Genomic DNA, 27,616 nt, shown 5'->3' with positions numbered 1-27,616 from the left:
AAGCTGGCAGAGGGTCTTGGGGCAGGCACAGAAGAACCATGCGGTTCATCCTGCCTGTGGGTCTGATTGCTACCACCCTTGCAATTGCTCCTGTCCGCTTCGACGGGTAAATCTCCCCACCCTGTGTTCCAGGCTCTGTATAGGATGAGGGTGAAGGAATGCTGCTTTACAGTTCACGTGTTTCATCTTCTTGCATTCTCAAAGGGAGAAAGTGCTCCGCGTGAAGCTCCAGGATGAAAAACAAGCAAACATCATAAAGGACTTGGCCCAAACCAACCAGGTAAAGCATCTAGAGGGTTATTTTATCTTTTCTTTCTGTTCTCTAAAAGCTGCCTCTTTTGTATTTTATTTTTAATGCACACGGAGCTTCCCGAAACAAAGATGGAAGAAGTGGCAGGAGCTACTTGGGTAATTCAGCCAATTGCCGCTACTTCCCTTGTTTTTGCTTATTTTTTTCCCAAATTACCAGTCCTGTTTTCCCTCCCCAAAGCTTTGCAAACAACAGCTTTTTCTAGGTAAAATTGTGAAATAAGGAGTCAGGCACTTGTGATACCTTTATGGGGGGCTCTTTCCCCTCCCTCCTCTTTGCCACCCTGATCTCCACCAGTGGCATAGTTTCTCTTAAAATTATGATACCATCAAGGTACTGGTTAACTGATAACATCAAAGTAATGGTTGATAATACCAAGATGTGACCCTTCCCAAGAGTAGGTCCACTTTGAAAGGAAAGTTTTAAAGTTCAATCCTATTTAATATTCAATCTAAAGTTCAAGTCCTAAAGTTCAATCACTATTTTAAAATCCAAAAAGCTAGGAGCACCTGGGAGGCTCAGTCGGTTAAGCATCCAACTCTTGATTTCGGCTCAGGTCATGGTCTCACAGTTGTGGGATCGAGCAGCACACTGGGGTCTGCACTGGGCATGGAGCCTGCTTAGGATTCTCTCTCTGCCCCTTCCCAGCTCATTCTCTCTCTCTCTCTCAGAACAAATAAATAAGCATTTAGAATAAAATAAAATCCAATGAGCTAACACAGTCACTTTATCATTTACTCAGCTGCTCCCATACACTGTGCCAGCCACCCGATACATGTCACTTCAAATTCTCCACCAGATTTTCAGTGTCAGTGGCATAAACCCACTTAAAACAAAAGGACTGAAGTTCAAAGACAGTTACTTAAATGACCTAAACGACACAGCAGACTTAAACCCAGAACTGAATCTGGGATTTATTCCAGTCACACACACCCTCACCACCACATCAAACCAGTCAAAAGTTCTGCTCTTCTAATTCCCAAATGTGTTTCAAATCCACACTTTTCATTCCCTTGCCACTGCCAAATTCATGTCTGCCCTACATTTTACCAGGACACTTTCAATAGCCTCTTATCCTTCAATAGCCTCTAGCCCTGCCTCCCACAAACCAAATCTGCACTGCAACCTGATTGCTCTAAAACTTGATTATTCTATTCCTGCACCTGAAGCTTTTTAGTGAGATGTCGCCTAGTGTGGAAAGAGCATGGCCTTCAGAGTTTCAAATACGCTAGCTCTGTGGCCTTAGGCAAGTTACTTAACCTCTCTGGATCTCAGTCTCCTCCTCGGTAATTTGAGGATAATAATCTTACCTACTTCCTAAGGTTGTTATAAAGGCTAAGTAAGCTAAGAGTTAATGTTCAGAAGGGCTCCTGGCCATAATAAGCATGGTTAAAGAAGTTTCTGTTGGTATTGGTGTGGCATTTGAAGTCCTTCATAACCTGCCAAACTGCTAGGCTCTACGGTCTCCTGCTCCACCACCCTTTTTCTCACTCTTCAAGCTCCATGAACACCAAAAATGACTTTAAATCATACTGCATCCCTCATATGTCCAATTTATGCTGTAGGAATCCGATAAAAATAAACCAATAAATATTGGTTGGTTCATAGCAGCCTCATATCAGCACATAACTGGCTGGCCTAGAGGTAGAATGCGAATCAACTACAAAATAGCCAGGTGGACTTAGACATGTCTACAAGCTTGGAATGGTGGGTGGAAAATGCACCTTTCCTTCACATTTCCCAAGTTGGGGAATTGTATTTCATTTGTTTTCACAATTATGGTTTTTTTTTTTTAGTTTATTTATTTATTGTGGAGAGAGAGCATGCCAGTGTGTGGGGGAGGGGCAGAGAGTGTGGGAGAGAGAGAGAATCCCAAGCAGGCTCCATGCCATCAACGCAGAGACCAACGTGGGGCTCAAACCCACTAACTGTGAGATCCTGAACTGAGCCAAAATCAAGAGCCTGATGCTTAACTAACTAAGCCACCCAGGCACTCCTTGAGCATGGTTTTGAAGAACAACAAGAACTGAAATCTTCTCTTATTTATTTTAATCCAAATGTCATCCTTTTGGGTCCATTCACCGAATTTCTGAAATTCTCAGCTAAAGGAAGAAAAAGAGAAGGGAATCAACAGTTGTTAAATTCCTGCATGTCCCAGACCTCATATGCATTTCACAATCTTTACAACACTCCCGATGGAGTCCTCTTAACCCTATTTTTGGGGAAGAGACTTAAAACCCAAGGAGGTTTGTTTTTTTTTTAAGTGTTATTTATTTATTTTGATAGAGCATGAACAGGGAGGGGCAGAAAGAGGAAGAGAGTGAATCCCAAGCAGGCTCCATGCTATCAGCACAGAGCTTGATGCAGGGCTGGAACTCACCAACTGTGAGATCATGACCTGAGCTAAAATCAAGAGTCAGATGCTTAACCCAATGGGCCACCCAGGCGCCTGTGAAACCCAAGGAGTCTTAGTATTGCCCAAGAACATATTGCTAGAAAAATGACAGGGCTGGCGATTATGCCTTCTGTTGGACACAAACCTTCTAGGAATTTCAAAGTTTACAGAGGCAACTGGTTTTGAGGCCTGACTCAGGGGCAGGGTGGGAGAGCCATTTTTTAATCTATATTCCCAATTAGAGTCAGATTCTATGGCTAAATCAATTGTGAAACAACTCCAATCAACTCCAAGATGGTAGAATCAAACAGATAAACCAAAAGCTACTCTTTTTTTTTTGTTGCATTTATACATACTATCTATGTCCTGACAAAGTGATCAGTACAAATGGTTTCTTTCTCACTCCCTAATATTCAACAGTATATTTGCAAACTCTCACAAGCTTATTAAGAGAAGAGTCAATACCTTAGCCACATTGAACCCCAAATTCTTTTTGTAGTATATGATACATAATTATTTCTTAAGAAATACGTGTTGAGTGAACAAGGAACTGTGACTAACATTGAACTCATCTCCACAGCTTGACTTCTGGTATCCAGATGCCGCTCACCACGTAGCTGCTAATATGACAATAGATTTCCGAGTTAGTGAAAAGGAATCCCAGTCCATCCAGTCTTCTTTGGATCAAAATAAAATGCACTATGAGTAAGTCCTATGAAATATTCCAATGTGTTAGATGTTCAAAGTTTGAGGAATCTTGAAATTGAGAGGGAAGTATTATTTTTTAATTGGGCCAAGAAAATCAAAGCTCTATGAGATAAAACTTATAGTTACTTCCAGACTATTGAGGCCTAATTATAGAGGGGATAAAATCAAACTTGGCCAATCAACTCCCATCTTTTTTGTTCTGATCTGCAAGAAGGGCAATTACCTATATCTGCCATCTCCAAAACCCATCCCCTAGTAAGGATATCATGCACTGCTGCAGGCATAGATGGTTTAACCACACTCATCACCTCTGACAGGTAATCAACACAGAGCTCAGGCACTATGGTGAGCACCTCATTCTTGAGAATTTGAATTCGCCTGCTAAATAAAAGGAGACCCAAATAACTGTGCTCATCTTTAAGTCAGAGATGTGGGAATATAAGATATATAATAAATAATTCTTTGTGAAATAAATTCTTCCTCAGAGAAAGCAAAGCAATGCAATTAAGACTTAAATTCAACAGGAGAGAATTCTCAAATGGCCAAAGAGACAGAAATGAGTCATTATGGTCCCACAGAGAAATAAGGGAAACTTAAAACTCACTGAGCACCAACCATGGGCCACGCACAGTCTAGGCCCTGGGGCAGTGAACAAGGGAGCTCAGACATGAATATCACAGACCCAGACATAACATAAAAAACAAAATGTGTTTGATGGGCATTGAGGGGGGCACCTGTTGGGATGAGCACTGGGTGTTGTATGGAAACCAATTTGACAATAAATTTCATATTTAAAAAAAAGAAAAAAAGATTCACAGGGAACATAAAAAAAATGTGTTTGATGTAGTGAGGGGTCCTGTTTTCACTCCACCAGCTCCTGTCATCTCAGCAATTCCTTTTAAAATATATATTTTTTTTATTTATTTTGAGAGAGATAGAGGCAGAGGGCAAGTGGGGAAGGGGCAGAGAGAGAATCCCAAGAATCCCAGAGAATCCCAGAGAATCCCAAGCAGGTTCCATGCTGTCAGCACAGGACCCAACATGGGGCTCAATCTCAAGAAAAGTGAGATCGTGACCCCAGCTGAAATTAAGAGTTGGACACTTAAACAACTGAGCCACCCAGGCACCCACCAGCAATTCCCTTTACTGAGACCTTCACCACTCAAAACAGTGCTAAACACTAGCTCTTTCTTTTTGAATTGCTGTTTCATGCCTCTGCTACCCAACATCGAGCAATAACTAAAAAAGCCTTCTTCTTCTGGCTGAGACATTGCAGAGCAGGATTTACTGCTGCTTATCATGACTTGATTGTGTTTATATTGCTACAGTATCCTCAATAAATATAAACTCAATTAAAATTAAGGAAAGACAAATATAAGACAAGTAAGCAAAATTCTTTTTCATAGCTTAATGGATTAAAAAGTTAGCAGGCCATTATCTGTGATTGTTGTTGATCATTGTCTTTGTTTTTGCTGTTGTTTAAAGAGATTGTGAAACAAATGTAGAAGTTAATAATTGAGGAGCACATATTCAAAATTAATTTATATAAGCATTTAACCCTTTGTAATGTATCAATACATACTTTTCTATTCACCATTAAAATTAGAAATAGACACTTTTAAATGTACCTCGAAGATCTCAGAAACTGGTAGTGTATTATAGACTCTGCTTATGCTAAGGTTCAGATGGTCTTCATTCTTGCATCTAAAAGAAATCACCCCTCCACCCTGGATACCCCATGGTGACCATGTCTCTTGATTCACTTCACAGCCAGTCTTCTTAAATGTGTGCCTCAATTACTATATTCATTTTACTTCATTACTATAGACCTGCCACAAATTCCTGTGATCAACTAATTCTTACTAAGTATCCATCCTGAGCTAAAATAAATTTTAGTTTGTCAATTTTGTTTAATATGATTTGAATAGCAGCAGAAAAATGAAGTATTATGTCTTCCTTAATATTCTGGTAATGTAGACAAAAAGCTAGTTGCCTGACATGAGTATGGACAGTGGAATAAATCACTGTGACAGAAGATAACTATGCAGGTGGCACCTCTCTCTCTCTTCTTTGGACTTCCAGGTCTCTCCTAGCCTGAAACAATTCTGACTCAAACAGAGGTCTAAATCCAGATCCGCACAAATATAGTGTGCTTTTCACTTTGTCTTATGCCAAAATACTTCTTTGCTATCTACTTCAAGACCCAAAGTGTTAAACTACCAATAAAAATTAGTTTTATCTAATTAGGACATGATTTCTAGAAATTGGTCCAAATTAGCCACAGTTGTGGGAAAGCCACATAATTAGATAGTTACCTTCCTCAGAAATATAAATATGTAAAGTGATCTGTGCAGACAAGGACTACTTAAATCTTGTCTCCAAGTACTAATTATATAGATAATTTTATTTGCATATTAATTATATGTGTTACTTGGTGCCAGTCAGTAACAGAAGAGTGTTCTAAGAACAGAAACATCTGGTGGACCCAGGCAGCAGTCTGAATAAAACCACATTAAGAGGCTGGTTTGACACAATGATTTACTTAGACACCCTTCATTAGACAGTGCATATAAACCACTCTTTAGTTTAAAGTATCTGTGTAATTTTTTTTAGAAAATTAAATTACTAAGACAGATTTGATTTGAAAGTAGCATGTTTGCTCCATTTTTGTTTATACTTTCACAAAATCATAAAAGACCAAGTCCAAAAAACAAACAACATATACATACCAACAAATCTGAATAGACTGGTGAAAAAAATGTCTAAAGAAAAGCACACCTATTGGACGGAGTCTAAAGGAGCAGACACCATATTTATTAGAGTCAGCAGTTAAAAACCCTAGTGTTTTTACTAATTGCTTTACCTTTTAGATATTTGTATTTCAGATACATTTTAGATTATCTGTTCTTTGATCAAAAGTTAAAATTAGAAAATAAAGAATTGTTAATGAAAGGTAATTCAGAAAACTATCAATATATATGATGTAACACAAACACAATAAAACTCAAATTATACAATTAAGTGAAATCATATTAAAATACACCTAGGATTATATATGCAAAAGATATATCTTTTCTTTGATCAAGAGTTAAAATCAGAAAATAAAGAACTGGTAATGAAAGGTAATTCAGAAAACAACTATCAATATATATGATGTAACACAAATATAGTAAAACTCAAATTATATAATTAAGTGAAATCTTATTAAGATGCACATAAGATTATATGGGAAATGCAAAAGAAATCCACATTGAACTGACTATTCTATACCAAACTTACTCATCAACACTTCAGATTAATGCCCAATTACCTAATAAAGCTTAGACACAAATTCATATTCCAAGTATATACACAGTCCTATCAAATAAGTATTTCAGTCAAATAAACCATTCTAATGTCTTGTCCCATTCATTCTTCCTTCTTCTCTACATTTTTATATATTACTTGCCCAGAGTAAAGCAGGTATAGTTATACCTGATACAAATGGCAAAGAGATGTTGGTCATGGTGGAAAGCAGAAGAGTGTGGTAAATAAGAATTTGGATTCTCCATGAGGCTGTCCAAGTCAAGTACCATTTAAACCACACATTAGCTACTTAAACATTGATGATTTATTTAACTTCTCTTAACCTCATTTTCTTCATCTTTATAATGGTATTTCATAGAGGTTTTCCAAGAGTGACTGGGACCATAAAATTGCCATTTGCCTGGTTCCTTTACTTCTACTTATGCAAGTGAGGGAAAGACCACTTATACATGTGTTTAAATGAGTGCACACACACACACATGCACACATACACACTGTATAATAAGGAATAACTAAAGGCTATCACCACATGCTCCCCTTCCCTCCTAGTGAATATATTAGTGCCTTAAAGTTTATATCCAACACAGAGGTATGCCTCAAATGTTGAGAAATCCATGTCAGTAAATGCAAAGTTGGATACATGGTAACTCAGGGGGCTACTAGGGACAAATGGGATCTTGTGGAAACATGAAATCATGCTATTTGAATAGCCCCTATACTGATGGAACATTGGCATGGAGGAGTAGAGGCAATCCAGACCAGTTTATAAGGCACAAAACAATGACTGCCTCCCTGGAACACGCTTCCCCACTGCATGTACACACACACACACACACACACACACACACACACACACACACACACACACACCAGAGCCTATGGCAGTCACATACATTGACCTACCATTCTCCATTTCTCTGTTACTCTTTAAAACTAACAGATGGAGGGAGTATTGAAATTGTCAAAATAGGGGCGCCTGGGTGGCGCAGTCGGTTAAGCGTCCGACTTCAGCCAGGTCACGATCTCGCGGTCCGTGAGTTCGAGCCCCGCGTCAGGCTCTGGGCTGATGGCTCGGAGCCTGGAGCCTGTTTCCGATTCTGTGTCTCCCTCTCTCTCTGCCCCTCCCCCGTTCATGCTCTGTCTCTCTCTGTCCCAAAAATAAAATAAAAAACGTTGAAAAAAAGAAAAAAAAATTGAAAAAAAGAAAAAAAAATTTAAAAAAAAGAAATTGTCAAAATAGGATTCATCCTGCCTCTTCTCTGAACTTCTTATCTATTTCCTGACCTTGGGGCACAGCCTTCCAGGAGAGTTGATCAGCTGGGCGAATGCTGCATAGTACTCAGCAGACTAAGACTACAGATTCGAGGGCGATACCCAGGGAATTTCACTCCTTGTGCCTGGAGGCACCGTTGTATAATGGCTCGAGAACACTGAGGTCAGACACCTCTAGGTTAAAATCCCAAATTCTGCATTTTAACAGTTATGTCAGCTTTGGAAACCTCTATCTAACTTTTGGGAGTGAAAATGGTACCAAATTAATAGTGATGATTTGAAAATTAAATGACAGAATGTAAATACCGTGCTGAGCTGAATGTCTGGCACATAATACAGGTTCAATAAACATTAGCCATTTCCATCATTAAATCCTCAGTGATAATTATTTATCCTTTCATCTACATTTAGGAATTTCTTTAACAAATTAAGCAAATCTTGGAACACTAAAATAATATTTGGGAGAAAGTAATTTGGTTTCATCTGCTTAAGCCTGGCTGCTGGTTAGTGGAAGGGCTCATGAAAATAACATCTGGCCCTGGCTCTTAATTTCCAGCCTTAGGCTTAATTTCTAGTCCCTATCAGCAACAATCTGGCACCATTCTCATGTCCTCATGCAGCTGCTTTGTGGAAAGGTCGTATTTTAGCTCACACGATTTTCTTTTGCTGTTGTTATCACAGAGGCTAAATTGATACGTGTAAGTCTAAAAATATTCTTAGATACGAGCTCCCTGTGACTAATTAATACTGCCTTATGTTACGAATCAACCTCTGGGACCATAAAATTTCTCTTTTGCCTGGTTCTTCTACTTCCATAAATGCAGGTAGAGCAAAAGCCTCACACCCTCTTTAGAACTTAAAACAATTAATTAAAGGAATTCATTGTCTATAGTGACCACCCATAATGTAATTTCCAATGGTTCTCTCAGGCTTCGTGAGCTTTAGTGCAACGTGACTCCAAATCTGTTGTCACAATTTTTCTTCTGAGAAATCCCAGATTCATCATAAGTCAAAAAGCCAAGCATACAGTGAATTAGATATAATGTGCATAATAATGTGTTTGTCAGTAATGTTAATGGGAATCAATATTCATGAGTAGTACTTGGTGTCATGTGCTAAATAAACTCTAATTAGAAGTATACCTCATTTATCTTCTGTCTCCAAACTCAGATCAGCCAGTCAATCAGCAAGAAGAAACCGACAAGTAGGGTTGGTGCTACAGTGTCACAGTTCATTATCGTAAGAAATTGAAGTATCAGAGTCAAACAACCACATACCGCCAAAGCCTTGTTTAAAGACACGTTAAGTCTGTGAATTGGTTGTCAATTTTCTGACCCAACTTCCCTGGGAACCTATGGCTTGCCAATCGCTTCCCACAGTTCAATTCATTTCATCCTCACCACAATCCTGGCTGATGTTTGGTTCCATTGTAAAAGTGAGTAAACGGAGGTTCAGAGAGATAGTTAACCTCCCTCCCCCAATATCACATAAAGTATAAGCCACAATGGGGTTGGAACCCAGAAATGACCATAGCGCCTCTTCCCACCAGGTCACCACTTCCTTACATGATAGGATTTATGGAGGTAAGAGTGCATGATACTGTCCTAAATGACTTGAATGAATGTTAAAAAATAGACAGTATCTTCCTATATAGGACTTACTGCTAACAGAGGGAAAATACACATGCATTTCATCCACAGCAGTAATGCTTTTATAAGAAGTCAATGGCAAATATGATAATCCAAATAAGGAAACTGCTCAAGTACAAATTCAAAACATCCCTGATTTTAAATATTTCACTGAAGTATTTCTATTATAAGCCATTGATCTCCGTCTGCCCTGTAAAATACAGTGAATACTATAGTTTAATATAGTTGAGGGATTACTATTACCAACCTAAATTTTCACACTGTGCTATAAAAGGATGATAACCAGAAGGGCTATTTACATTATTAAAATATATTGGGTCTTTGGATTTGCACCAAAGGACCACTGACCTATGTTTGCTAAATCCTTCTATTTATTAGTTTATTTTCCTTAAGCTAACACTGACTGATAGTATGCTTCCCACAAGCCATTTTACCTATGTCCAATGTATTCCTTCTAGATTAAACAAGCTTTTTAATAATTATATCTAAAATACTATGGGGACACCTGGGTGGCTCAGTCAGTTGAACATCTGACTCTTGATTTCAGCTCAGGTTATGATCTCACGGTTTCTGAGATCGAGCCCCACATCAGGCTCTGTGCTGACAGAGCAGAGCCTGCTTGGGATTTTCTCTCTCTCATCTCTCTGCTTCTCTCTCTCTTTCTCTCTCTCTCCCAAAATAAATAAAAAAATTTTAAATAAGAAGAATGAAGCTTTATGTGAGGGTGTTTGTTAATCTCTTATGGCTGTAATATATTTAACATTAAGGAATCTAATATAAAATTCAATGCAACTGTACATCAATGGATAACAATTTGATCGTATCAATAGACATTGCCATATTAATCTCAAATGGCAATCAACATTATATACTGTGGTGAAAGACAGATTTTCTTGTTGAAACCAGGAAAAAAAATAGAATGCCCTCTTTCACCACTATTATTTTCCATTGTTCAGAGTTCAGCCAATGCAATAAAGCAAGGGGAAAAAATAGTTATTGGAAAAAAGTACAAAGCATAATTTTTTGCAGAAGAAATAACTACCCTAAAACCCTTATAAAACCCATAAAGACATTGCTAAAAAATCCTTAGAAGTAAAAACATAGTTTTTTAACTAATAAGATAGCTAATATATAAGTATAACCAAAGCAATAAGTTTTTTAATATATGAATAATAACCAGTTCAAATGTTTAGTGAGAAAAAAAGCCACTCACAAGGCTAATAAAAATATATAAATACACAAAATATACAAAATTTTACTGAAAAATCAGACAGCTATGTTATCGTCCATTATTAATAAGATTCTTCTCAAATGTATTCTTAATTTAATATAATTCTAATGAAGAGCCTATATTTTTCTAATAATTCTATTAATTTCTAAAATGATCCTGAAAAAAATTTATTAATAACAGGTAAAATTACTCAAAAATTTGGAAACAAGAATAAGGAGACACTACATTAAATATTAAAATTCAATATTAAAACTATAATTTAATATGGTTTGGTTCTTACACAAGAGCAGGAAAACAGATCAGTGGAGCACAAGAGAAAATCCCAAAACAGACAAAGTATACAAAAATATTTGTGTATATATGAGATGACAATGGCATTTTTAAAATATAAATCTTAAAGTCAGACAAGGTTGCATTCAAATTCCCAACCCCAACATACACAAATTATGGGTATTTAAGCTTTATGAGCAACAATGACCCCATCTGTAAAAGGGTAATAATATTAGCAAGATAAAAATAATGTATGTAATGTATGTAAAATAATGTATGTAATAATATTAGCAAGATAAAAATAAAATAATGTACGTAAAATAAAGTATGGAACACATGAAACAAATGGATAATCAAGTGGAAATGTCATGTAGGCAATTGGACGCATAAGCCCCGGGAGAGGCAGGGGAAGAGCTAGGGCAGTGGTAGTTTCAGGGGAGAGTCCAGAACTGGAAATACAAATGTGGGAAACCATTAGGTCACCATTAGAGCCACGGAACTGAATGAGGTGATGAGATGAAATAACTCAGGAATAAGATGAAAATAGAGAAGAGGGTAAAGGTATAAGACTTTTGGATCCCCAATATTAGCCTCCTAAGAATTCTTCCTGCATCTTATTTCACCCCCTCCATATCAGCCTAACCATTTTCCAGCTCTACAGCTATGGACAAGTTATTTAAACACTTTGTACCTTGGTTTTCTCATCTGTAAAATGGGGGTAATAATTTCATGTGACAATTAAATGAGTTAATGTATATAAGGTGGTTAGAGCAATGACTAGCACATGGTAAGCGCTAAATACTATTAGCGCTAAATACTATTATTGTTATTCAAGTTTCTCCCAGCTCTGGAAGTGTGAAGTGATAAGGGATGGTCAGCAAATTTGTACATAAGAATATCCACTATTGCCTGTATTGTGTGTATGTGTGCATTTGAAGAAAGTTAGAGAGTGATTACAAATCAAGGCTGACCAACAGCAATATAATGCATGCCACATGTCCAATTTTAAAGATTCTAGTAGCCACATTAAAAAAGTTAAAAAGCAACAGGCAAAATTTATTCAGCAATATATTTTATTTAATCTAATATTAAATCTAATCTAATACTGAAAAATATTATTTTTCAACATGTAATGAATATAAAACTCATTAGTGAGGTATTTTACATAATTTTTATACAAAGTCTTCATAATCTAGTGCATATTTTACATATCAGCAACCTCTTTTTTGGACAAGCCCCATTTTTAAGTGCTCTAAAGCCATATGTGCCCAGACCACCACCTTGAACAGCACAGCTCCAGATAAATGGGAATATATGAAGCCAAACATACAACATTTATAAAAGAGATGGTTAGAGAATAATGAAGAAACAGGACAACCCTGATCAAAGATAGAGCAGAAGGAAGAGAAAATTTCTGTAAATGAAAGATAACTGTGGGTTTTTTTCCTCCAGTAAATGTGTATTTTATCATTCCCCTGTCACACAGAATCTTGATCCATGATCTACAAGAAGAGATTGAAAAACAGTTTGATGTTAAAGAAGATATCCCAGGCAGGCACAGCTATGCAAAATACAATAACTGGGACAAGGTATAGTATAAAATGCCTGTAAAAAAACTGTAACCCTTATTATTTGTTCTCATTTATTTTTTTTTTATTCTAATTCCTCAAAATTGGTTTTGCTCTTAAGATTGTTGCTTGGACTGAAAAAATGGTGCATAAGCATCCTGAAATGGTCTCTCGTATTAAAATTGGAACCACCGTTGAAGATAATCCACTATATGTTCTCAAGGTAAAAATAATTCAAGAACTACTGATTCTTATAATTGTTGAAAAAACACTAATTTAAAAGTTACTTTGAGGGGCGCCTGGGTGGCTCAGTCGGTTAAGCGGCCGACTTCAGCTCAGGTCATGATCTCACGGTCCGTGAGTTCAAGCCTCGCGTCGGGCTCTGTACTGACAGCTCAGAGCCTGGAGCCTGTTTCAGATTCTGTGTCTCCTTCTCTCTGACCCTCCCCCGTTCATGCTCTGTCTCTCTCTGTCTCAAAAATAAATAAACGTTAAAAAAGAAAATTTTAAAGTTACTTTGACACAGCTAGTGAATTTTGAGACAATAAAGTCTTATCTTTTTGAAGAACATATAAGCTCTAAATGTCCATTCAAAAATAGAAGTGATAGGTGGTTTTAGGTGAAACCAAGAAAGTCCTTGAATAAACCATTTGTGAGACACAACGGACAAACTCAGACAAATACCTTGTCCCATACCTTTATTATAAGAGTTTATGATGTGCCTGGTGTATAAAATAGTGTTCCATCCATTAAAATTCAGTGTAACTGATGACTAAGTGTTTAAGTCAGAGTGTGTTTAAGTGTTTAAGTTAAGAGAAGTTTAAATATCACAGAATCATAGGGTCCCAGAACAGTAAGTGAGGTATTTCAATCCTATGTTAATAGAGAATTCCCTTCTATGATGGAGCTGACAATTGCCATTCAGCTGCTGCTGGATGCTTGCACATCCAGAGACACTGCTCCCTGAAGCATCCCCTTAATAAATGAGAAGCCCTTCCTTACCCTGAATTCCCATCCATTCATTCTCTCCAACTAGCCAAAACAAATCTAAATTCCCTTCAAAATGACAGCCCTTCAAATATCCAGCCACCATTCCTCTTCCCCACTGCAAACACAACTACAAAATCTTTTCCACCCCAGGCTAAACATCCCATTTATGAAGCCAGAAAAACAAAAGGAAATGGCCAAAACAAAATAACCTATCATCTATTTCTCAAACCAAAGGATATTAACAATAAAATAAGAAAAACAATATATTGTGATTGTTTTAAAAACCATAAAAGCAACTCTAACACTAGGAAAAATTTTTTTAAAAGATATACTATATAATCGATTATGAATTATGTATAGACACTTCAGGATATAGAGTGAAGTGATCCTCCCTGAAAACAATATGTGCATAAACAGTTATTCAACAGAAGGCAGGGGAAAGAATTGCTTTGAGCACAGGAATGAGTTATTGGACAACAAGGGATCAATGTGTGAGTTCATGCAAAATAATATCTCAAGTTTAATTTTAAATAGATTGGGAAAAGGGATGAAAGGAGAAAGGCTATTTTTATGGATTGTGGCATTCATGCACGAGAATGGATCTCCCCAGCATTCTGCCAGTGGTTTGTCTATCAGGTAAGTGAATCGGAACGCTCATACAATTCTCCTTTGATTGTCAAATCTCCAGCACTTCACGGAGTGGCAACACCCCTTTCCAAATGAATGCAGTTCCACTTAACTAGAAGGGCCCACATTTGGTGCTGTCAGGAAATAAATGCTCTGGATTTTACTCATCGTTGGGGTTTTTATAAAATTGACACCTTCCTTCAAAATTCTTGACTTCCAGCTGACAGTTTATAAAAGTAAAAGAATTTTTTTTGGGGGGGGGGGGCATGATACGGTTTCTCCTATAGTGAAGTATGGATGATCTGAAACTATCTTCATATTACAAGCTACAATCTTTGCCTTTCTTCAATGAGCTCAAAGCATATAGATCTCTAGCTCCTGTTTAGATAATTAATTGGCCAATCAATTGGCACTTGGAATTTGCATAGTTAATTTCCTTTCCAAGTGAAAAATAACTTACTTTTTTTAAAGGCAAATTCAGTTTATAAGTTGTTGTTCCTCTCATTCTAGTCTATTCTGACTCCCACCATCTAATAACTTTCTCTTTTCTGCCAGCTTTTGCATACAACATGCTGATGTAATATGAATGACAATGGCTTTCTGGGCATAGATACTTTCACTAGGAACGATTCTGCCAGGAGAACTGATTTATCTCTACACTTGTTTTAGCTCTTCCAGCTGAGGGCCAAGAGCTACAAAGGAATACATGTGATAGGGCTGCAAAAAATCTCTTGGCTCTGGAACAGATGTACCTGGAAGAGATTTTCCAAGAATGAGAGAGATTTTAGGTAGCCATAGAAAGTACAGATAATTAGATAAATTTCAATCTGATAAGAGAAAAGGAGTTGATTGGCCAATCTAAATGCTTGAGCCTTTTATTAATGGAACATTTTTATTTAATCCTGTTTATAATTAATTTATGAATTTTCTCCAATAGTTACAGATTCCTATGTTTATAAACTCAATCTGTATTTACCTAGAGGATGTGAGGGAAAGAATCCATTTAGAACAGTATGTACTGCTAATTTTTCACTTGGCCTCCATTCTTCCTATAAAACATCTTGCATGCTGTATGTGGAATGCTACTGTCTTGACAAAATGATCCTTTAAAGAATGTTCAGTTCAATTAATTTCACCAGTCTGAATAAGTGACTTTTATATGGGTCACTTATTTTTATGCTATTTAGGGGAAATATGTTTGAAATCATGTGAACTTGAGTAAATGACTTAAGGAGTGATAGTTATTACTATTATAACCACAGCTTTCCACATGGTGTTAAACTTTACACCAATAGTTTAATTTTTTCCTACTCCTACAGGCAGCCAAAACTTATGGTAAAAACAAAATTATGACCAAACTCCTGGACCGAATGAATTTCTATGTTCTTCCTGTATTCAATGTTGATGGATATATTTGGTCATGGACACAGGTAACGCTCTATGGTCTCTTGTTCACATTTGGACAACATAGTATTTACCAACTTGAATGCACAGTGATTGCTATGTATTAAGTTGGATAGCCAGTTAATTCTGATTCAGAAAAATATATTTTTAAGAATTTCAATTTCAGACTAAGGCAAGCATGATTTGCTGGTTGCAGTAGGTGTCCTTGAAATAATAAGAAATTTTTGCCGCTGAAGCTGGTGAGGAAAATGAAATTAAGCAATAATTATAAAGGAAATGTATGTTATAGGATATGGCAAAAGCACATTCCACCTAAAAATAAAAGTCATTTAAAGACATTATGAACACACTGGAGCACGTGGGTGGCTCAGTCACTTAAGCATCTAACTCTTGATTTCTGCTCAGGTCAGGATCTCGTGGTTCGTGAGATCGAGACCCACATGGAGCTCTGTGCTCACAGCACAGAGCCTGCTTGGGCTACTCTCTTTCCCTTTTTCCCTGCCCCTCCCCCACTCCCTCTCACATGCTCTGTCTCTTTCTCTCTCTCTCCCAAAATAAACAAATAAAACTTAAAAAAAAAAAAGATATTAAGAACACTGACCTCAAAGCAAAAGGCACTGTATTCCAATCTATCTGTAACAAAATTTGATGTGGAATAACTATATCAAAAAATAAAGACTGACACAAATAATCTGTCCTTTAACGGAATCCTGTATTGACTCACTGCTGTTAAAAAAGATTCATACTCGGGGCGCCTGGGTGGCTCAGTCGGTTGAGCGTCTGACTTCAGGTCACGATCTCACGGTCCGTGAGTTCGAGCCCCGCGTCGGGCTCTGGGCTGATGGCTCAGAGCCTGGAGCCTGCTTCTGATTCTGTGTCTCCCTCTCTCTCTGCCCCTCCCCCGTTCATGCTCTGTCTCTCTCTGTCTCAAAAATAAATAAATGTTAAAAAAAAAAATTTTTTTTTAAAAAGATTCATACTGAACTTTCAGACAGATACTATCACATCCACTTATTTTCTGGAAATTATGCTCTAACAGTCACAATTTGACCTGTATTATACCTGAAATCTATAAATGCTGAAGAATTTAATGAAGTTATAATTTAAATCATAGGTAATTTCAGAACATTGTTGATAATTTTCTAGTACCGAGAACTAATCAACAGTTTTTAAAGCTAACTAAATTATCCTATCAAGGTCTTAGAATATTAATATAAAAAACAATGTTGCTGAAAATGTTACAAATTATAAGAAAACAATATATTTTTCTTCATAATAAAGAGCCTCAAGTTAACTAGGTATGTTTCAAATAAAACTGTAGACACCTGCAGAGAGGATCTGAAATGATCGAACTGAAAAATGCAAATTGATCTGATGTAAACACTTCCATCATTCAATCCTGCAGAATCGCATGTGGAGAAAAAATCGTTCCAAGAACCAAAACTCCAACTGCATCGGCACTGACCTCAACAGGAACTTTAATGCCTCATGGAACTGTGAGTAGTAGACCTGATCTCAAGAAAAAGAGCTATAAAGACTGTTCAGACACCAAACTCAGTTAAACCACTTATTTATCTCAGCAAATATTATGTATTCCCTGAGTGTTAATTTTCTAATCTAAAAAATAAAGATAATCATCCCTACCTTAGAAACATTATGAATGTTTTGTTATATGGGAGGAAGTAGGGATGGGGTTGTTTATCAAACCATCTCTTTCTTAATATATCTAGCTTACTAAAAATCAGACACATCCAGATGCATAAAAATTCAGATAATCTGAAGAGAGGTCTCGGGTCCCTCCTCTTCCTGGTCTGATAAAAGCCAAGAAATACCAGTGGTTAAAACCAACACAGAGATAGCTCTTCAGATGTTTGTGAAAAGAAACAGCTGGGGGCAAAGAAAGTGAAAAGGCTTAACAGAAATGCAATGATAAGCAGAAGTCTGCTACATCAGATGACAGTTGCTAGACAAATATGACTTCATCATTACAGTCAAGGAAAAATTACCACTACCCCAATTCATAAATTTTTTCTGTAACTAATTTTGTTGAAAATACCACCTCAGCTCTTAATTCTATTCTACCATAAAAATTATGAGAATAGCAGCAATCCCTAAGTGAGAGCTGCCTGCTGAACCAGGATGAAGAAACTCAGGCTCAAAAAATGAAATTCACACCAGTCCCCAACAAATTGTGGAGTAGGGTTGAACTGGAACTGGGGTCTATCTGGCTCCAGGCCCTGGGCTGCTTCTGATGTATTATTCCTGTGACCCTGGGAAACAGAAGCAAAATAAACAAGGCTAAGAATATTCCATTGGGCTGGGTCTGTCACCCTATGAGTTTTATGTACAAAGTTGGTCTGCAATGACTATGACACCAGAGAGATTGAGGCAGCCCTGTAAACCTGGGAAATGAAAATGTTTAAAACATTTTGCAAGTCCACATCAGAAGAGACAGAATCTTTACTGATGGGGAGCAAACTGCGATCTCATCCTCCACATCCACTGCAGCTTTTCTGAACACCAAGGACCCATGTGCAGAAACTTATCGGGGCCCAGAACCAGAGTCCGAGAAAGAGACCAAAGCTGTCACTGACTTCATTCGAAGCCACCTGAAATCAATCAAGGCCTATATCACCTTCCATTCCTACTCCCAGATGCTATTGTTTCCCTATGGATATACATCAAAACTGCCACCTAACTACAAGGACCTGGTATGTAGAAAAAAAACCTACGGTTTATGCACTGACACACACCACCACTGACTTTCACGAACAACTGTTCTTTATGAACAACTGCATTATGGTGAAAGAACTTCACACTTTCATACCAAAGAAAAGAACTAATAAAGTTTACCTTAGAGTTAAAATCATAATTCCTAAATTAATTCATGTGATAAAAGGATATAAAATCTTTCAATGTGATTCTAAGATAAAGCCAGTAGGAAAAAATGTGTGGGCCATCCAGAGGAGAATTCCATGAATGCATAAACTGTTATCCAAACATTCACCATGGGTCATACTATAAAACCACACACAGCAAAAGTCTAACAGAACAGCAAAGATATCTGCTATTCCTGTCCCTAAGATGCCATATTTAAGAAGATCCATTGTATTTTTATCCTCCGGATCAACTTGGAAACAATATTAATTATTTTACTATCCAAAGAAAGAACATTATAAGTGTTTGTAAAGCCTCCTCACTGAGAATGCACTGTCTTTCAAGAACAAAAATCTACTATGTATCTTTTTCCTTTGCATAAAAACTGATTTGATCATGTTAGCTTAAAACAAACGAAAACTCTGCATATGGGTTCCAATGTATCACAAGAACTGGAAGTATGAATAGACAAAAATCCATAAAAAGGGATATTGTTAATTGCTGTAAAAGAAAGGAAATAAAGTAGATAAAGTTCAGTGTCCCAGATCCCATGGGGGCTGATAAATATAACACATTTGGTAAAAGCTATGGATGGTTCCAATATTGCCTCATATTTTTAAAAGTATATTTTTTTAAAAGAAGTCACAATTGTCATTTTGACTTCAGCCAATTGTATTCAGCACAACAGCATTTAATTTCAGTTGAAGCAGAGATTTAAACTAGTCATTAAAACCATCTGTATATATACAACAAAGAAAATATGCAAGCAATATGTGGCCAATAGTCATTTATTTAACCAAAATAGCTGAGAATCTGAACTCCATGAGTTTGATTAGTTCACAAAAATATACGGCAATGCAATTTCAATCTGCCCTTAAAAAATGGTATTATGAATTAAAAATATAAATACACATAACAAACCACTTTGAGTAAAGAGTTCCTACACAGCAACTAAACTGATTAAGAAAAAAAAAATTATCTTTTGGTTATATACATTACAGACTAAAAGTAAATCTTCATTTAGGGTACAAATACGTTAGTGACTATATTCCATTAAAATTCATTCCAATAATCATTCTCATAGCACAAAACACTAATGTGTATTAAAGGTCATGAAATGCATTAACTCTGGAAAAGAAACTCTAATTTAACGACTATTTTAAAGAGGAGTCAACCATCTTTCTCTTCCCTTGGCATGCTAAAATCCAATGTGGAAAAAGTCCTATGACAATATAATGCCCATAAAAACAAAGGAAACAGGACCATGGGAGAAACTGACTTTGGAAAAGACAAATATCTGAAGCCAAAAAATATCTGAGAGGAAGTAGAAAGAATATTATTTTTAGAAGAAAGGACAAAAACAAGAAAGCGGGGGGAGGGGGGAGAAGGGAGGAAACAAGGGAGAGAGGAAGAAGACAGAGAAAAGAAAGGGTAGAAATACAAAATGAGACATGACTGTTTATAACTTATTTCACATTTGTCTTCACATTGTCTTTACAATGACAATATATCTTCCCAAAAATAAATTTCTCACTTAACCATTGATTTTATTTTCATCTTCAATTGCCAAAAAACCAGTAAAATTTATTTTTAATCCCCAATAAATTAACAGCATTTACATAGTTTCCTATTATTCCAACACTAACTTCCCTTTTTCTCCAGGCCAAAGTTGCAAAGATCGGCACTGATGTTCTATCAACTCGGTATGAAACCCGCTACATCTATGGCCCAATAGCATCAACTATCTGTAAGTCTTTCTTATTGTTTACTGTGCCATTTTCCCTAATTCTTTTTTATAGATATTAAAGAAAATTTTAGAACTTGTAAATTAGAACATTTAGAACTGATAATTTAAACCTCAGTTTTAACAGGTGATTCTGAATTTTATGTGAGTCTAGGGAACACATTTTTCCCTTTTGTGGGGATAAGATTTTTCTAGAAACAAATTACACTGAACTTTTACAAGGATACAAGGTCAATGGAAGTTGTTTTATCAAGATAAATTTGCGATTTAATTCATCCACCTTCCTGTTCCCAACCAACATGTATCCTCACTGGAACTCATGAGAATTAGTTGGGGCAAACTCAACAGTTTACTGTGGTTGTTTTGTTTTGTTTTGTTTTGTTTTTAATTGGACTCTCTTTTTTTGGCCTTGTCCCTATGCAAACACAGTCTTCCTCCCTAGCTCCTGGTGGGAAAATGGGCTGGCCAAAAGTTTCAGCCACTTTGATCACGTAAAATCAGTTTAATGTCTCTTTCACTAGTCCCTTCCTATTGTGTTAAATTGAAATCTATATGGTGGATTAAGAAATAGGATGTAAAGGTTCTAGTTCTGTTGCTTTTGTTTTAGTGTCTAAGTACCACATCTTCAATTTCAACTTATGCCCACATATCCCTAGCTTAGCTCTTGCTTCAAATAGAACTTAGTATTGACATAAAAGTACAGGTCATTATGTTTATGCATGTCAATAATACTTTTTTTCAAAAGACACATGTTAAGCCACAAGCATTATGTTATGTAGACTCCTGTGGACTAAAACCAGATTCCTAATTTGGTTCAGTTTTATTTTGACTTGTTTTGACTGTATTGCAGTAAGTTCCTTGAACCTAATGTGCCTTGAAAGGAGTAGACTTTTTTTAATATCAATATATTAATAAAATGTCATCAACAACAAAAAATTATCTTGCACAAGTCCAAGAAGACTTCCAATTGGGAGAACTATAGATTGACATACAGTAGGTGGTATAGTACAATGGTTAATAGCACAAACTGAAGATATGCAGCTTGGGTTTGATTCCTTACTCAACTATGTACTAGATAGTGCCTTTGAGCAAATTGTTAATCTCTCCTTGCCTAAGTCTCCTCTTCTATAAAAGAGCAAATGGTACTTAAATCCTAAGGTTGTGATAGGAATTTATGAAATGAGTTAACATACATAAAGCACTTAATAGGGTGCCTGGTATTTAGCAAGTGGTTTTTATAAATATATATACGTATTTTAGTAGGTACAGATGTACACAAATAAAAAGCTAAGTAACACAGTCAATAGATTAAGTTCTAGAAGAATTTATTCTTAAAGTGAGAAGCTTTCGGTGTTGCATTTATTTCATGCCTTATATAGTTTTTGCTTGAAATTTAAGGTTTTAAAGATACGAAAAGTGGTATCATAAAAGAAAATTTATTAAACTTAGTAACATCACATAATTATGAAAAATCACAAATTCTATTCATTCTCAATAACCACTATTAATCTTAATGAGAAATGTCACATAAATTTGCCAAAACAGAATAGCCATACTCTTTAACGTCACAACAGTTTACTTAACTGCAAATGGAGAACTAGTACATCTAGAAATTGACCAAGTTTATTAAAACATCTAGCATACTCTAAACCACCATACAAGACACAATTCCAACTTACCCTAACTCCATTGTTACCAAACTCTTATTTTTATATGCCTTTTTCTAATGAACTTAAACCCAACTCTAGCTAAAAATGGCAGCCTTCTTAATCACTAAAGCCACTACAGTTATCTCAGCTCACACACTCCACAAACTGCCTACAATGCTGGACCCTGTTGATATCCCTTCTTCTTGCCATCCCTTGGCCTTCCTTACCAATGAACTCTCCTGGTTTGCCTCCCCCTCCTCCTTTTCTACTTGGTCTCTGCCGACTGCCTCTAAAAGTTGACATTTTCAAAAAAACAGGTATACTTCACACATACATCAGAAGATTCTCTCTTCAGGCCCCTCCTCCTCCTTCTGCTTCTTTCCCATCAGGGAAGTGCTCTCTTTCCTTAAAGGCTTGAGACTGCACTTGTCACCTGGAAGGCACCAGTGGCCAAGCTAGGGGGATCACTTTTCACTCAGGTAGTAGTTACCTGCAGCAATCAATGGGAGACCAGCAGCACTAGGGGAATCAACCAGACCAAATTAGCAATGCAAAGATTCTGAAAACCATATTGTCATCGGAACCACAAGTCACAGAAGAAGACCAGAGCCTAAATGCTAATCCTAAACACAGTGACTGACTGCTAAAATAGGTATCAGTTAATATTTAAGATTTAACATAATAGCTAAAATGTCCAAATACAATCAAAAATCACTATCACACCAATAATGAGGAAAATAACAGCATGAAAGAGAAAAGACAATCAACAGATGCCAAAACTGAGATGATTTATACGTTAGAATTATCTGACAAGAATTTCAAAGTCACCATCATTAAAATACTTCAACAAGTAATTAGATAGCCTTGAAACAAATGAAAATACAGAAAATCTCACTGAAAGAAAGAAAGAGAAAGAAAGAAAGAAAAAAGAAAGAAAGACATAAAAAGGAACCAAATGGAAATCACAGAACTGGAAAATACAATAAAATATTTAAAAATTCACTGGAAAGGCTCAATAGCAGAATGAATATGATGGAGGGAAGAATCAGTGAACTTAAAGAAAGAATAAGCCAATCTGAAGAGAGAAAACAAATTGAAAAAAGATGAGCAAAGCTTCAGGGACCTGAGGTGCGATAACAAAAGATCCAACATTCAAAACATCAAAATCTCAGAAGAGAAGAAGAGTGAGAATGGAAAAAAAATATGGAAAAATAAAGACTGAAATTTATAAAAGTTCCTAAAAACATAAACCAATATATCAAAAAGCTGAGTGAATGTCAAACAGGATAAACTCAAAAAACTCACATTGAGTGCATCATAATTAAAATTCTGAAAACCAGAGGCACCTGGGTGGCTCAGTCAGTTGAGCGTCAGACGGGCTCAAGTCATGATCTCACAGTTTGTGGGTTTAAGTCCTGCATCGAGCTCTGTGCTGACAGCTCAGAGCCTGGAACCTGCTTCAGATTCTATGTCTCCCTCTTTCTCTGCCCCTCCCGACTCGCATTCTCCCCCCCCCTTTCAAAAATAAACATTAAAAAAAATGTTTAAAATTCTGAAAACTAAAGACAAAGAAAAAACTTTTGAAAGCAACCAGAAACAATCCAGAGGGGGGGAAAAAAAACAATTCAAATGATAGATTTGTTGAAACCATGGAAAGCCAAAAGGAAATGATGATATTTTTCTAGTACTACAAGACAAGAACTATCTACCTTAAACTCTATATTCAGCAAAAATATCCTTCAGAAATGAAGAGGAAATAGGGGCACCTGGGTGACTGATCTGGTAAAGTGTCTAACTTTTGATTTCAGCTCAGGTCATGATCTCAAGATTCATGGGGATCAAGCCCTGGGTTGGGCTCTGTGCTGACAGCACAAGCCTGCTTGGGAATCTCTCTCTCTCTCTCTCTCTCTCTCTCTCTCTCTCTCTCTCTCTCTCTCTCTGTCCCTCTCCCACTTGTGCTCCCTCTCTGTCTCTAAAAATAAATAAATAAACTTAAAAAAAGGAAAGAAAAGTAAAGAAGAGGAAATAAAGACATTCTCAGACAAATTTCATCACCCAAACACCTACCCTTTAAATATGGCTAAAGGAGGGGTGCCTCAGTGGCTCACTCAGTTAAGCATCTGACCCTTGATTTCAGCTTAGGTCATGATCCCAGAGTTGTCGGATCGAGCCCTGGTTAAGTGTACGACTGTTGATTTTGACTCAGGTCATGATCTTGTGATCATGAGATTGAGTCCCATGTTAGGGTCAGCACTGAACAAGGAGCCTGCTCAGGATTCTCTCTCTCCCTCTCTTTCTGCCCTCTTTCTGTCCCTCCCCCACTCATACAAATTCTCTCTCTCTCTCTCTCTCTCAAGTAAATAAACATTTAAAAAAAATAAAAATGGCTAAAGGAGGTTCTCCAAATAAGAAATAAATGGTAATAGGAGAATGTTTGAAACTGTAGAAAGAAAACAAGAACAATGGATTATGTAATGAAAGAATGAATGAACAAATGAATGACTATCTTCTCTTCATCGTGGCGGAATGAAAAATTATAACACCATTTGATGTGATGCTCCATGCATATTCAGAAGTACTCAAGACAGCTATATTTAAAAAGTAGGAAGATAAAGAGAAACTAAGTGCAAGATTTCTATATGTCACTTGACATGGTAAAACACTGATATCAGCAGATTGTGATAAATTATGTATGTATATTGTAATACTTGGAGCAACCACTAAAAACTTTACAACGTAATATACTCAAAAATGTTATTATAAATCAATCAAAATGGAATCCTTAAAATGTTCATTTAACCAGAAACATAAAAGAGAGGAATGAAAAACAGAGAGTCAAATATCAGACAATAAATATCAAACAGTATCAAAATAAATATCAAAAAAATAAGATGGTAGATTTAAGTCATATCAAAACTTAACCAAAGATATTAAATAGAGACAGATTGGCAGAGTGGATTTAAAAAAAATGATTCAGTAATACACTGCCTACAATAAACTCACTTCAAATATGACACAGATGGGTTGAAAGGCTAGAAAGAGATATACTATACAAACATTAATCAAAGAGAAGTAGCCATATTAAATATCATATAAAGTAAATTTCAAACCAAAAAACTTTGCTAGAAACAAAGAGGGACATTAATAAAGATAAAAGGATCAATTCACCAAGAAAAGATAGTGGATCAATTCACCAAGAAAAGATAATGATCCTGAATGTGTGGGAGCTGCTTTCTAAACAACATTTATGATGTTTCTCCCAATAACTTCAAAATTCATTTTCTCAAGCTCCGTCTTAAATGCGCTAAACATCCTTTTGTCTCCCCTCCTTTATCCTTTCTTTTCCTCATCACTATCCTCTCTGAGTTCCTGTTTCTATTAATAATATGTGGATTGTCTTCAGCCACCCAGACTGAAATCTCCATCATTTTGATCAGATTTTGTGACTCTTCCATTCCAGTATTTGTGACATGGACCACTCAATGCTATGCCCAGTGTGATGACTCTACACAAGTTCAGGCTTTCATTTCACAATACCTCCTAACCAGTTTCTACTTTTTCCAGTCCTAAGTATGGAACTAAAATAACTATTATCGCCTCCCAAACAAAACACCTTGTCCTGATTTATCAGGTTTTCTGAGCTTTGCCCACAAACTCTCACTTCTCCATTTGTTCCAGTCCAGCTGAACCTCTCTCGTCATAAAAAGGCCTCCATGCTTTTCCATCTTCGTAGCTCACTGGCCAGAATGCCTTTCTTCCATTTCCATCTGGAAAAACACTAGCTTTTCTTCAAGGCTCTCCATCATAAAGGCGGTATTTAGTAGAAATTGAGCATAAAATGTCAACCTCCTCACCAGACATACATAATTTTTTTTTAATCTACGTAAGAGTCAACATAAAGATTATACTGTTACCTTTCTTATGGTACTTACATATTCTTCCCTGTCTCTATTGATTTGCATCTTTGACTTCTCTCCCCTAAACTGTAAGTTCCCAAAGACATCAATATCATCTTTATCTTTGTAACCTGAACACACCCACCCTCCACAGTACCAAGTATAGTACACCATGCATATTAAAGGTTTAATAATATTTGTTGAATCGGGGCGCCTGGGTGGCTCAGGTAATTAAGCGTCCAACTTCAACTCAGGTCATGATCTCGTGGCTTGGGGGTTCAAGCCCCGCGTCAGGCTCTGTGCTGACAGCTCAGAGCCTGGAGCCTGCTTCGTATTCTGTGTCTCCTCCTCCCTCTGCCCCTCCCACGCTCATGCTCTGTCTCTCTCTGTCTCTCAATAATAAATAAATGTTAAAAAAAATTGTTTAATAAATAAATAATATTTGTTGAATAATTTAAGAGCCAACCCTGTCTATTTCTACCAAAATATTTCTTCTTTCTTCATCACAACTTTTGAGTTTTCATCCTTCAAACCTAAAATATTAATATCAGTTAAACTCATCACTTGTCCTGGAACATAAATTATTTTATATACAAAAAAGTAGTTTTTCTATTATGCAAATGAAAATATACATAAATGCATTTATAGTATACACAAGCACTTGTATAAACCTTATATGTATATAACTTCTAGATGTCTGTTTAGATTTTCAAATAATAACATTCTTAGTAAATCTCATAAAAATTAACATTGAAAAGTTGGATTAGGGGATTAAATACATCCTTAAAATAATTGATTTAAGCTTTCTTGGTCTTTTAACTAGAAAATAGTTCACCCAAGCAACATGAATAGAAAGGGACCTGAACTATTAGGAAGAACATAATTTTGCCTAGCTTGTATGCATGATTTTTTTTTGGTTGAGTTTTCAGTGACCAGTGACCCCCTCCTTAGTTGGTTTACACAGCTGCTTGCACTTGCCCAGACCACCTCGATCTGCAACACTGTGTGCCCAGTAAACAAACTCAATTTATTTAGAGTACTGGCCCAAACAAAATGTAATTTTGAAAATGCAGCACATATTTAAAATGGGTGGTGGATCCCAAAACCATGATTATGTTTTATTCTACACTCTATACTATATAGACCACTACTCCCATTCCTTACTGCAATTAACTGTACACATAATTATTTTTTATTGCTAATTTTACACCAGTGAATTTCCATTTCAAGAAAAACATTAGCATTTGTTTCTAATTAAATATTTATTGCTTATGTTTTACAGACCCGACATCAGGTTCTTCTTTAGACTGGGCTTACAACCTGGGCATCAAACACACATTTGCCTTTGAGCTCCGAGATAAAGGCAAATTTTGTTTTCTCCTTCCAGAATCTCAGATAAAGCCGACCTGTAAAGAGACCTTGCTAGCTGTTAAATTCATTGCCAAGTATATCCTCAAGCATACTTCCTAAAGAATTGGCCTCAGTTTGGAATAAGCCAAATAATGTTTCTTTATGCCTTCTGCCAGAAAGTCAATCTTCAATTACACCTAGATATAGCCTCCACATTACCTGAATAGGTCCCTCTCTTGCTCACTTAAGTTCTATGTTACTTCTTTTTGTTTTTATTTACTCTCAATAGCACCTTAACAAACAGCTTTAAGTGAAAGCTTTCAACAACCTTTCTTTGATCCAAATAAAGTTTGAAACCATCAAAAAGTAT

The 27,616-nt window shown here is 36.4% G+C and overlaps 1 protein-coding gene across 1 annotated transcript; it reads left to right on the top strand.

Moving 5' to 3' along the window:
- Positions 1 to 9: 9 nt before the first annotated feature.
- Positions 10 to 27,616, top strand: CPA3 (carboxypeptidase A3). Its single transcript, XM_060638905.3, has 11 exons — positions 10 to 106; positions 205 to 280; positions 3,286 to 3,410; positions 12,628 to 12,730; positions 12,831 to 12,932; positions 14,234 to 14,335; positions 15,646 to 15,756; positions 17,136 to 17,226; positions 18,239 to 18,441; positions 20,270 to 20,354; positions 27,179 to 27,616. Exons 1-11 carry the CDS (start codon positions 39 to 41, stop codon positions 27,364 to 27,366), a joined length of 1,254 nt encoding a protein of 417 aa, XP_060494888.2. The 5' UTR covers positions 10 to 38; the 3' UTR covers positions 27,367 to 27,616.

This window comes from Panthera onca, chromosome C2 (assembly GCF_046562875.1).
Source record: "Panthera onca isolate mPanOnc1 chromosome C2, mPanOnc1 haplotype 2, whole genome shotgun sequence".
NCBI lineage: Eukaryota > Metazoa > Chordata > Mammalia > Carnivora > Felidae > Panthera > Panthera onca.
This window is presented reverse-complemented; position numbering and strand designations above follow the sequence as displayed.

Bases quoted from the DNA above. Each gene is read 5' to 3' on its own strand.
- CPA3 (XM_060638905.3), top strand. From the start codon at position 39: ATGCGGTTCATCCTGCCTGTGGGTCTGATTGCTACCACCCTTGCAATT. The intron at 3,411-12,627 runs GTAAGTCCTATG...CCTGTCACACAG, and splicing joins CAAAATAAAATGCACTATGA to AATCTTGATCCATGATCTAC. The intron at 15,757-17,135 runs GTAACGCTCTAT...TCAATCCTGCAG, and splicing joins ATATTTGGTCATGGACACAG to AATCGCATGTGGAGAAAAAA.